This window comes from Sinocyclocheilus grahami, unplaced genomic scaffold (assembly GCF_001515645.1).
Source record: "Sinocyclocheilus grahami isolate Dianchi unplaced genomic scaffold, SAMN03320097.WGS_v1.1 scaffold217.1, whole genome shotgun sequence".
NCBI lineage: Eukaryota > Metazoa > Chordata > Actinopteri > Cypriniformes > Cyprinidae > Sinocyclocheilus > Sinocyclocheilus grahami.
Window position 1 is genome coordinate 1,060,697 of NW_015505396.1, and position 13,568 is coordinate 1,074,264.

Below are 13,568 nucleotides of genomic sequence, written 5' to 3' on the forward strand. Positions count from 1 at the left end.
TATATTAAACTTAAGTAGCCTGTTGAAAGTAAAAGTAAAAATTCAAAATAGAAAAGGAGCAAAGAAATATTTAAAAAATTGTCTATACACAGTTTGAGCTGCAAGATTTTGTTCAGTTTTAACTCTTTCTTCCATTTTGTATCTTTGGGTTAGCAAGAGCAATTTGGAATCTGCATCTGACAACCTGAAGTGGCATTTAGATTAATTTACACATGCGGTTTAATGCAGCTCATAGGGGACATGGATGCATTTAACCAGCAGTTACAAATGCATAAATAATGATTTGTTTTAAACATAAAACGTTGAATGTTGTTATTTGAAAATATACTTGAAATGTGAAATTAAAGCCGCCAGTAGGTGGCAGCAAGTCACTGTTAATGAGCGAGTCATTGAGATTAAATTCGGCATGAAACGGAAGTTGCAATTGTCTTTTCTTCTCTACTGTGACGTATATCCGAGTGAAACGGCATCTGAAATGAGAGGGTGGGACTTGATTTTGTCCTTCGGGAATTGATTGGATCATTGGAAGCTGGGGCGTTGCTAACAAAAGGGAGGCAGATCTGAATGCCAGTTTGCAGTTAGTGGTGGGGGATTTCTCTCCACTGGATTCACAGCCGACACTCAAGCATGAATAAATGTTTTGTTTATTAAGGATGACGACGATCAACAGCACAAAACATGCCTAAACAGCGCGCGCAAGGGAGAGAGAGAGAAAGAGAGAGAGAGAGACTGCCTGAATTAACTGATATAATGTTAATATACCAACCTACTGAAGTACTGAAATCCGTTTTGTACCTTGCACAGTTCACACATACGCTAAACACCATCATGGTAACTCACATGAAACTGAAATAATGCAATAAACATTAATTTAACAACATTAGGTGTAACACACAACCCTAATATACAAAACTGATAAGAAACAACTAAGAAGAAACATAGTTATTTCAACAAAAAAACATCTAATTTTAAATGTAACGCAGGGAATTCTGGGAATGTCAATTTACGGTTATTCACTGTAAATGATACGGTATTGTTCACTTCCAAAAACGGTATACTACCGTAAAATTTATGTCCAATACATGTAATGTCCAATACAGTTTTTCACCGTATATAGTAGAGGAATTTACCGTTAACCATTTAACAGGTTTTTACTGTAGCATATTTACAGTCTTTTACCGTTAAATTCACAGTCATTTTTTACAGTGACTCCCTCATTACTGGTGTCAGTGCTATAAAGTGAAGCATCAGCTTTAGCTTTTCCCCCTGTCTTTTATCCCAGCGTTTACCCTTCATGTGCCATAACTCGTGACTGGAAGATGAGTCATTTTGAGGGGGAGGGGAGGTTAACGTTTTTGATTAAAGATTATGAGGGCACATGAATTTTAAAAAAATACACAGTGCAAAAATACACAGTGCAAAAGTGCACAGATTAATTATTTATAATAAACACTACAGTATTAAAAAATAAGAATTTTCCATTTTGATTTCATGGTGGCTTTAAATCGATTCATTCAAAAGGTTTAAAGTGAAGCATCAGCTTTAGCTTTTCCCCCTGTCTTTTATCCCAGCGTTTACCCCTCATGTGCCATAGCTCGTGACTGGAAGAGAAGATGAGTCATTTTGAGGGGGAGGGGAGGTTAACGTTTTTTTGAATAAAGATTATGAGGGCACATGAATTTAAAAAAAATACACAGTGCAAAAATACACAGTGCAAAAGTGCACAGATTAATTATTTATAATAAACACTACAGTATTAAAAAATAAGAATTTTCCATTTTGATTTCATGGTGGCTTCTAAATGCTTGGTAGATGTGCTGACAGGGTGCCATTACAGTAAACATTAAATATTAGCCTTTATCTGTCCAGCCTTTGTCTCAGTGTCAGTGGTTTTATTAAAATAAATAGAACGTACATTATGCATACTTTTAAGGACCAGCGTTAATGGTATAAAATCATTACAGTTTTTAAAAATAAGAAATTATTCCTTAGTCTCTATGCTCAAACTATTTACATTATTTTTTATATCTATAGACGTACAATGACATTACTTGGTTACTTGACATGTACAGGATTGTTATTTAAATCCAGCAACAAGCGTTAGGGTTTGTTTTAGGGCCATAGCAACTGTGTCTATAGCTAATAGCAGATTCAGTGTTAACCTCTGTCCCATAACTTCGTCAAACATGCCTGTAAGCAGCTGTAATTGTCAGGGTTGGAAACATGAGGCCTGCAGCTCACTGTGAGTCTATTCCTGGAGTTCTGTGGCTTCTCTCATTCTCACCATGCTAAAATAGCCACCCACTTCAACTGTGTAGTGCAATACCTCACATGGATATAGGTTGGAGAGAATGCAGATACAGCAACCCAGTTGAAAGGGATAAAATGCCAAGAACTTTAAGGTCATCTGAAGGTCTGTGCACCTCAACAAATGAATAGTGTGATGAATATAAATAAGTGAGACTTTTTTTTGTAAGTCCTTTATTTTCACTGAATTATCCAATGAAAATGAACATTACATTACAGTTCATCAGTCAAGTGCATTATTTAATATTTCAAGTATTCAAACATTTGTATCTCACATGACATTCTAAAGTAAGTTAGCAGAGGTGTATTCTACAGCTTATAAATCTAGTTTTAATTTAGCAAACAAAACATAAACTTCTATGTTCTACTAAAATATAAAAAAACATCAATATTAATAAAAAAGTACAAAAGTCAAGTGGAAAAGACATTACAAATGGTGCAATTTGTACAATTTGTACTAAAACTGCTTTAAGATTGCACTTCCCTTGTCTCACAGTTATCAAAAGCAGCTAGAATATTGTCCTTATCATGAACCATGAAGGTTTTTTTTATCTACTGTTGTCTCTTTTTCCCTACCAAGTCCTTTTTCTAGAGTCTATCATTGCTTATTCTTCCTCTTCTTCTTCTTCCTCTTCTTCTTCTTCCTCATCATCATCATCTCCACGGACTCCAAAGTCCATTTTTGCAAGCATGGCCTCTACGTCTTCTGTGAAGAGCGTGAAGTGGTCCATACTCTCAAAGCCGGGCTCTGGCCTCTGTAGATGGGAGTTCTTGGATGCATCTTTGGCTTCTGTGATCAGCTTCTTGGCAGTGATGAGGAACTCAGCCGTATTGCTGTTGTCCATGGTCTGGGAGGCTTTGTCCATCAGCTTGATGCTGGTCTGCAACTGTTCATTGTACTGCTGGATTAGCGATCGCACCAGAGTCACCTTCTCATCCTGTTCTTGAGTGATCTGCTCTAGAAGTTGAGACTTGCGGTCTTCTAGGATGGCATAGAGTAGATCTAACTTCTCCCCCAACTTCTGCTTCTGCGCTTGGCTGTTTTCTTCAACCGTTTTGCAGGTTTCCTCCATTTGCGTTAACATTGCCTGCAAGCAGCTGTTGCTTGCGCCTAGCAGGTCGATTGAATTTTTAAGTTCAGACTTCTTGGCTTCATAAACACCTTTTAGAGTGGAAACTTCACAGTCCTTGTGCTGACCGAATACTTTGCACATGGAGCAAGTTGGTGTCTGGCAGGTTATGCAGTAGATGTTAATTTTTTCATCTTCGTGTACCTCGCACACAGGCTCTTTTGTTTCTTTGGATTTCAAAGGGGGTTCAAGGGCATTACCTCCTTTCTCCAACTGTTGCTTGTAGATGTCGATGATGTTCTCCACCAGAAGATTCCTCTGCAGACCGTAGACACCATGGCGGTCCAGCACCACCTCAAATCGACAGGTAGGGCATCGGAAGATGCCTCCAGAGAAGTGATATGGGTTTTTGGAGTCGTAGAGGTCACTGGCGCAGCCGCGGCACAGATTGTGCTGGCATGGTAGAATGACAACTGGCTTTGTGAACATGTCCAGGCAGATGGGGCAGCTCAGCTGCTTCTCTAGGCTCTCCATGGGACTCGGAGCCCGGACTATTTGACCCCTTTGGATGTCCATTGCTGTCGTTTGAGGTAGAGTCCTTATAACATTCACTGCTTTGCCTTTTGGTTGAGCTTGAGCTTTTCTGGTTGCTTCTGCCTTTACTGAGGTTAATTTGATCTGTTGGGGAAGCAGGCACTCAGGGTTTATATAGCGGCCGGCTGTCTGTGACACTTGATCTGTGAGGCGGCTGGGACAGGATTGCACCCACCACTTGTTTGTGCGGCTCGATTCGGATAAACATGCAGCCCTCCAACACAACCCACTAAAGAACAAGTCACATGCCAAACTTAGCAACACCGACCCCCCTCCTTTTCCAAGCTCTCCATCTGTGGGAGAAATGTGTAGGCAATTCACATAGTCACACAGTCAAACAACACCCATGTGATAGCTGGTGGCATGTAAACATCCAGAACTTCCCTGACAGCACAACAACATGGCAGGTCAATTTTACACTAGACTTTTATTGTTTCCGAAGAGCATTTGAATCAGTTGTTGTACGGTGTGTGAGAAATTCAGAAGGATTTTTAGGACAATTGAGCAAGGGGTGAGTTGTGCAACACATAATCTGTTTTAGCTTCCATTGTTCCTCACTTGTTCGTCATGATGGCCGATTGCCATCAACATCCGTCTGTATGGTTCTGGAAGAGAGGTCAGATGGTTGGGCAGTGAAAGAGAGACGTCAGACTTTCTGCCTCCTGGAAGCCCCTCATCTTCCCATGACTGGATGTTTCACAATTTTAGCACAGTGAATTTGTAAACAAACAGTCATAAGGTCAACAGCCATGCCACACCTCTAAAGCAAATTAAGCAATATCCCACTGAAAGGGTTATTGTCCTCTCCTGCTTCAAAATAGCAGATGGTCACTGTAGAATATAGTAGAACATATTTATGTAGGTCATGTCTGTTGCATCTTCATCTCACTCACATGAGAGCTGAAACAACATGTTCAGAACCGGTATGTGTCCATCGAAGGTTGGAGCAAATTTCATCATCAATGAAAAATACCTGAGAGATGTTTTCAAGCAGCTGTAGTGCATTAATTTCTTTGTTTACACACAAAGCTGTTGTTGACAAAGCTTTTGATTAAAAGTTTCGAAAAAATATGTACAGTAAATGTAAGTGGTTAATATTATAATTGGTCAATGCATATGTTCAACCTTATATTCATGTATATTATATGCTGCTTGTTTGTATTTGAAAAACAGTTGTCCACCAAATAAATGCCATGTTGTATGATGTTGTACAACCAACATAAGAAAGAAAAAAAATTGTGTTGTTATTAACTAAAATTAACATTGTTAAAAATAGTTTCCATTAATTGAAAAAAAATTGAAAGAAGTATTAGATGAAAATTTTAAACTTTGGCAACTAACTGAAATGAAGAGAGTTGAAGTACTACTAAAACCTGAAATAAAAGTAGCTAAAAAGCGAACAAGAAATATTAAATAACAAAAGCTACTAAAACTGACAAAAGCACATAAAATATACTGAAACTTAAACTAAAATGTATAATTTATCTAAAATCCAAAAATATAAAAATAAAAACTAAAATAAATTCTATATCTAAATAATTCTAAATAATAATACATATTATAATACTATATAAATAATCAGAAAGAAAGAACGAAAGAAAGAAAGAACAGGACCCCTGCAGACCCTCATGACTGTGTCAAGGTCAGATATTATCTTAAAATATAACATAATTGATATTTCATATAATGAATCGTGATATGGTGATACATGATACACATGACATTTTCAGTTTAATCTGACATTTTCAGATTAAACTGAAACTTTTCTTGAAACTTGTAAAAATTAAAAACAATATTCCACACTCTTGCCCCATCTAGTATGTATAGGCTATATATAAATGAACATTCAGATCTCTAACACTATCTTATGATTTTTAAATTCCATCTAGAGTGTGTCAACGTTCCTGGAGGACCACAGTCCTGGAGAATTTTAGATATGACTCTGCTCCAACACACCTGCCTTTCACCTGTTACTTGCCAGAATTATTCTTCAAGTAATTATGGATGTCTTGCTTAGCTGGTTCATGTCTGTTTCATTATTTTTGGAGTTAACCTCTGTCTAAGTTTGACTCCCCTGATCTAGAGCTTCATGTAACCTTTATGAAAAGTCACCGAGGACAGTTTGTTGGCCCTGCCACCATGTACATCAACCATGATGTAAATATAAACAAGTGTGTGAGCCAGCTGCAAACGGACACCTGCAGGGATGCTTATGCAACTCATAAAAGTGGGTTTTGCAAGATGTCCTTATACTGCTAGTGTTCAAGTGGCTTACAACATTTAACTGTGGGTTGTTTTTGATATGTGTTTTGGCAGTGAGGCATGTTCCTGAAATGCAATGTCTTGGTTCAGTGTGAGATGGTTTCAACTTCAGAGACTAGATCAAATCACCATTCATTTTCTTGTCACGGGTAATTCAAAGAAATCTTCAAGGTGACACCTGTTTTAATCCATTCAATTAGCACAGTGTGTTAACTGTGATAACATATCCAGAAGCTATAACTAATCAAAAAGTTATGAATGCTCTCTCAGATTAATGTCTGTTATATTGAAAGCAGTCTGATTATATAAATAGAACATCTATGAGTGTTAGTTCTACTTAAAGCACTTTTATGTCCCAAGTGTTTATTTTTTTATTAAAACTATACAGATTTTAAATCTTCTTTTGATCATATGAAGATCACATTAAAACATTTATGTATCTTTGCAAAAAATATATATAATTGTATATAATATTGTAAAATTAAATTATGACATGATTAAAAATACCATATGATTCAAATCTAGCATCCCCGCGACCCATGTTAAAATGTAATGTCATTTCCAGTGTTTTCATTTCCATTAAATAAATATTCAGATGTGGTAGGAGTAGCAGTGTAGTGGAACTGTTCATAACTTTCAGAAGAATAATAATTGTTTTGATTTATATTTTAATTTAATTTAAATTAATATCCATTTGAAAATTTTTTTTTGAAAGCTTAAAAAACTAGTGAAAATTTTATTAATGTGTCAAGTGTGTCCACAGGGCCATAAGTGCGCTGTATAACCAAAAAGTGTCCACTAGGTGGCAAAACATACCAATTTTTTTCAACACCTCATTTACAAACTGTCTCAAGCTCCCTCTTTAGTTTTGTTGCAATTAATAGTATTTTTTAGTTATTGGCTCATTCAACAGCAATGCTATTTTAGTCTGAATGGGTTTAGGGTGTGAGAGTCCAAAAATTAATGTCTATCTATGAATTTTGTACTATCCTCCTCTGTTCTGTCTATTTTAATAGGGCAGGCTATAAGTCGGTATCATAATGCATACAAATCAGTTCTTATGTCTGTGAAAATGTGTTGTCTCTCGAACAAATGTGTTTCCTACAGTGTATGTGATCACTGGAGACCCATTGTTTGTTTTGGGGCAGCAATCAAAGATAACTGATGAATGTACATTTCCTGACTGGAGCCAGTTTGGCCCCTATCAACAGAACCCTCTTTGTGTCCCACAAGTCTACAATATGAGTCCATTGTGGCTGTGTGTACAAGAGACACAAAGTTTTGAATGACTTATAGCAAACCAATGATGTGACCACGCTGTAAGACTGTTATGCTTCAAAGGTGCCAGCTACAACATGGCGTGCAGATGAGATTCCTGTTCATGACAGTGTGTTAAGCTTCCACCACTCAGAGGATGTCAAGTGGCCATAAATACAGCAGTGTGTTTGGTACAATGGCCCAGTCAGCAACAACAACGTTGATAGTGATTATAGTGATATCTTTTCCCAAGCTTCAAGAAAGTGAAATTCCAGCAAAAACAGTATTAATTACCAGTGCACTTATAAAATGTATAATTATAACTGGCAAGACATAAAAGATTCCGAAACAAGAATGTATTCTAATGCCGTCTTTCGTTTTTCATTTGGGGGCAGTCATGGCCTAATGGTTAGAGAGTTGGACTTATGACCCAAATATCGCTAAGTTCAAGTCTCAGTTCCAGCAGGAATTGTTGGTGGGGAGAGTGAATGACCAGTACTCTCTTCGACCCTCAAAACCATGACTGAGGTGAGACCTTGAGCAAGGCACAGAACCCCCAACTGCTCCCCAGGCACCGCAGCAAAAAAGGCTCCGCCCACTGCTCCTGCTGTGTGTGTGTGTGTGTGTGTGTGTGTGTGTGTGTGTGTGTGTGCGTGTGTGCGTGTACTACTCACTGTGTGCACTTGGATGGGTTAAATTCCGAGTATGGAACACCATACTCTACACATCACGTCACTTTCACTTTAGTATATATTATTTTGGATCATTTATAAATGCAAAGCCTACACTTTTTACAGCAATAATGAAACAGAAAATCAAAGTTAAAAAATCTAATCTTTGAGATTCTCAAAACTGCTGATCTACTCTTTTTGGCAAGGAGAGGGTTAAGTGTTATCTTACTAAATTCAGACCAGGTCAGTGGAGATTTTCTGTCACCTCATGACAGCTGTTGATCAGTGAGCATTTAGCCAAAATGTCAGCTACAATTTAATCTTATAAACTTAAAAAAAAAGAAAAAAAGAAGTCTGGTGCATTTGACCATTTTATATCAAATTCTATAACATCAAAATCCTCAAAACTATTCTGAGAAAACTGTACACATGCTTTTGTGTTCAATCACACTATTGTGGTGCCATGAGACTATGTCTCTGTCCGCCTCCACTCTGAAAGACCACAAATTTTTCAGAGGTAAAAAATAATTAAAGTAATACTTTTTTGTGCTTCTGAGAAAAGACACATGTGTTGGGAGTCACAGAATGGAGGAATGTGTGAGGGAAGATGTCCAGACGAGGACCGTGGTTTTACCATCTATAAATCTCTGTCTGGATTAATCATTGTTCTTGTAGTTTCCACAGCCAGACGCGACCCATGCAGGCTTCTCTCATCACCTATATACTTAAATCATCCCGCTGGAATATAGACTAATGGGAACCTTCTGGGACTATTATAACTGTTTGCTTTCATCCAGATAAAGTTAAAAGCAAAAGACCCCATGTGAGACACATAAAAATCTACAGGTGTGTGGGTTTATACTTGTCGTCCAGTAAATAAAAATGGGTTTGAAAGATCTAGTACATTTGCAGTTACGTTCAATGAAAACTTAAATAAAAAGAAAGTTTTTTCAAACTAACTTATATAAACTCATAATAAATCATGAGATAAATCACTGATTTTCTATTTACAGATATAGTTTTTAACAGTAAAAAGTACTGTAAAAGCAAATCTGCATATAGTTTTTTTTGGGGGGGGGTAATATGTACTTGTGCTCTATCTTTCTGGGGAGTTTCACCTTGCCACTTTTATAATGGAGATTTGTTAGGTAATATTATATCTAAAGCTGTTTTGGAACAATATTTATTGTGAAAAGTGTTATATAAACACATTGAACTGAATTGAAAATGTTTCTCTTTGGGTTTATACGTTTATAACATTATTGTATCATAATTGGTAGAGCATTATATGCCATTAACTTACTACAAAGTAAATATTTTCCAGATATAATTGTAATAATTTATTTTGGCTTTAGTACAATGACAATATAAAAGTGATTTTGCAAATAATTTATATCATCACACCTACTGTTTTTCTCACACAGTCTATAGCAGATTTTATATCTTAAGAAAGAGATTCCTTGCAAGGGGATCCTCATATTTGGGGGTCCTGGGTATCAAAAAGTTTTCAAACCATCAAATTACACAGTAATTAAAAAAAAAAAATAGTAAAAACTGTTTTCTTCTAATATCAAGCACCTCAATGGAAATAAGTTTTGTTACTTTATTGTGTTATCCTTGACAAAGAAGTGTAATTGCAGATGTATAAATCAAACTCAGTACCTAATGGTCAAGCCATTATATCAGGAACTTTGATCTCTGAGACTTTTTCCATGTTTATTTGTTCAACTGAAGGGTTTCTGAACTGAAAAGATTGCCAAGGACAAAGAGGCAGAAATTCCCAATTGAGCTGTGTCTCTGTTTAGCTGCATTGCGAATCCAGTGGGAGTGCGTGAGAAAATTAAGGAGCTGGGTGGTATTGTTCGTTGCCATAATTTCCCTATTTTTGATCCCTCACCTCTGTTTTAGAAGCCCTCTGGCCATTCTAACACCAGCATTAGTAATGATCATGTGCTCATGGCTTTGTCTGGATGCTGGCATCCATACAGATGTGGCCAGTTTCCACATATTCGCCCAACATGCACATAAAATAGAGACTTTAGAGAGTGGTTTCAATGAAGTGCCAGTCATTTCTTCACTCATGACTTTTAAATTCCAAAATAGTCTCTAGAAGGTTCTCATTTGCAGTAAAAACAGAAGGACACAATGAGTATAAATCTGGCTATATTGCTTCATTCAAATTGTTAAGTTATTAATACACATATAGGCTGCTGTATTTTAGTCTGGCACCATTAAAGCAGCACTGCCACCATAACAGGCCAGGTTGTGATATTTTAGTTTGAGAATATTTTTGTTCCCACAGACCAGGACTGGTGCCTGACTTTTTAATATGATTATAAGATAACAGCAGAAAATTGGCCGATAGAGTTAAAGGAATTTGTGGAAAAGGAAATGGGTTGAAAGAAGAGGATAGTAAGGGAGAGCAAGAAAGAGAGAAAGAGATCATATCCATCAACATCATTCACCACAGAGTGCAAGAGTGGAACACTGTCACTCTAAACAGGAAGAGGTGGTCAGATTAAATGGAGATTACTGAAGTCTCTGCACCTCCTCATCAAAAGAGAGAGAGGCACACCAGCGTAAACAAAAGATCAGCCTAGCATGCAGTATCTTAGATTAAAGGCATTATTCAATGAGCACCACTGGATTTTAAATAAAAGTGCTGTTTACCTATCTGTCAGACCTAATGTGGATCACTAATTCTCAGGGTCTCTTACCATATTTAAGGTCCAGGATGGAGGTATACTATACTATACATAATAGTGTACACAACACTTTAGCTGTACACTCTAACAGTATCTTCTTGGCTATGGACTTTGCTATTGTTCTTGGAAGTATTTGCTAGATGGATTAAGGGGTCCTAGTGGGTTTCTTTTCTTTTTTTCATTTGCAGCCTTAATAAGTTCTCTTTGACATTTATGGTGGTGGTGAGACTTTACCTTTTTCAGGTTTTGTGCTTTTACTGATTAAAAGAGGGGCTGCAGTGTGACAGATATTATTGGTTTATGATGTCACTGGAAACCGGAGTTATAGATGTGTCACACAGCCTTGTGAGATCTGTGGCCTTCATCATCACAAGAACATTTGGAGCGCAGCTACACTTTTGCACAGCACGTTTCTTTTCACACTCTACCAGACATTTACTCACTTGAGATTGCTCGGTCTAATTTGACCTCATTTCAAACTAAAAGAAAGCATAACATTTACAACTCAATTCAATTTTATCTAAGCAATATTACATGTTACGACTGCCGGCACAATATGTGACTGCAATGGCCTTGTGCCACAGGTAATTACAAATGTGGTGATATTAAGACCATTAAGGCTTTTGCAAGTGTAATACTGCTTTTATACCACATTTCAAGACAAAAACAAGAACTTAATCAGAATTAAACAGATTCAAGGACTGGAACTGTTGCATAAGTAGTATTTTGCTATGCTTCTTCTACAGTGAAAGCTTTTAGATGATAAGTGTCTGTTTTGATTTTGGCACTGCTTGAAATTTAATTCAAGGAAACTGGAAATTGTAATATAGATTTTTTTTTTTTTTTATCAAAGATCTTGTGATTTGTCAAAGCATGGTTCAGATTATCTGCCAGCCTGCTTTTCCCATGGCTGTCCAAAAGAACATAAGCTCTGCTCTGAGGGACAGCTGTAGAGTTTGATTTTACCCAAATAGCCATAAAATTACCCAGAGTGTAGCTTGACCTCTGTGTTGCTTTACCCTGGTCAGCTCCCTCAGATGGATTCAGGGACCCCAGGCAGAAGTTTAGGGACCCAAATTGAATCCAAATCTCTAATTGAATCTGGAGCAGGTCCAGCTAGCCACAATACAGGTCAAAACAGGTATGGGATATCTATGCTTCACATTTATTTGCTTTTCTTTTGTCTTTAAGCCTCTTCTTATCCAAGTGCTCCCATCTCAGATGGAGTGTCGGTGAGATGTTGTTTTAAGAAAAGTCCATACCAAAGATAACCTCTTTCAGGTGGTAAAATTTACTCTCTGTTTACTGAGTCCCTGTCACAAATCCTTTTCATTTGTTGAATCACAAGATCAATAACAGGGCGTTGGGCCGTATTTCCCTTTCCCAATAACTAAATATAAATTTAGCATTTCCTTAGCTTGTCTCCTTGTATTTATTAATGGTGTCTAGTAAGTGAACTGGAAAAATGCCTTATGGATTAATAATGGTAAAAAAAAAAAAACACTGCATGAACTTGAAATTATTCTTACATTACTTCTTTACTAAACTGGGAACTATTTACTAAGCTGGGATATTCATGAGATAAATGAATCATGCTTTCAGCTAAAACATAATTAATGGTGCCAATCTTTTCATCAAAACCATCTGAACCACTCCACAGTGCTTGAGGTATAATTATTCACCAAAAGCCTCCCCAGATAATTCCAAGGTTGAAGCTCTTCTAATCGGGATGTTTTGTATCTGAGAAGGAAGTGGGTCAGTGCAGGGTCAACAGTGCTGCAATTAAACCATTTTCTGTAGGTCAGCGCACAGACGGTGGACCAAAGCCATCATTCAAAGGTGTATTGCTGGTATGCACCATAAGCAAACGCTCCTCAAGACGTGTGTATTTGTGAAGTGTCTTTTCTCCATCCAAGCATCTTGAACTATTTGGTGGGAGGACGCAGCCAGACTCTCGATATAATGGTGAGGAAGTGCTTTATGATCTCGCTGATTGAGTCTGAGCTCATATGTTTGCTGATTCTTATCTGCTCAAAGATGTGGCAATGGTCGTCTGGTCAGTGGGGGAGAAGGACAGGAGAGTATTTATCCCTCCACGTCCCTTTCTCAGGTTTGAGACACACTGCTCTTTCCAGTACATGGCGCCACAGAGTGAAGCACACAATTTTCACCTTGTTTATCTCCCTCACATTAGTCTGAAAGGCAGGAGATCTGAACCTTCATTATGACCGTGTTTTATAGAGAGGCCTGGACTTGTTTGCTATTATCGGTCTGTGGTATTCTAAACAGAGGGGAATCAAGGCCATCTGCACTACGGCACTGGTTTAATTCCCCAGAAGATGCTCTAATTATCCCTCGTTGTAATCATGATTTATCCCAAACACAAAAGCTGAATATTTGTTTCCTTTTGATTACACGAGGTTCATACGATATTAGGATTAAGAATATTTTCAGAAGGCTGTCAACCACAAACGGGGCCAGACATAGAGTGGAACAAATCTTCCTTTGACTTTATTTATTTGTTTACCCTTAAACCAAATTGTTTTCTAGCCAAAGCCCTGAAAGAAGAGATTCATGCAAGTTTCACAAAGAAACTTTTGGCACTATCGCTCAGCTTTTGAAACAATGACCTACATAGACATTTCTTTAATTTAAAGTTTTAGTTTACGCAAAAATGTCAATTCTGTCATCATCTATTCACC

At 37.3% G+C, this 13,568-nt stretch overlaps 1 protein-coding gene across 1 annotated transcript; it reads right to left on the reverse strand.

Moving 5' to 3' along the window:
• Positions 1 to 2,534: 2,534 nt before the first annotated feature.
• On the reverse strand, positions 2,535 to 4,045 carry trim63a (tripartite motif containing 63a). Its single transcript, XM_071582415.1, has one exon. It carries the CDS (start codon positions 3,951 to 3,953, stop codon positions 2,913 to 2,915), a length of 1,041 nt encoding a protein of 346 aa, XP_071438516.1. The 5' UTR covers positions 3,954 to 4,045; the 3' UTR covers positions 2,535 to 2,912.
• Between the last annotated feature and the right edge of the window lie 9,523 nt (positions 4,046 to 13,568).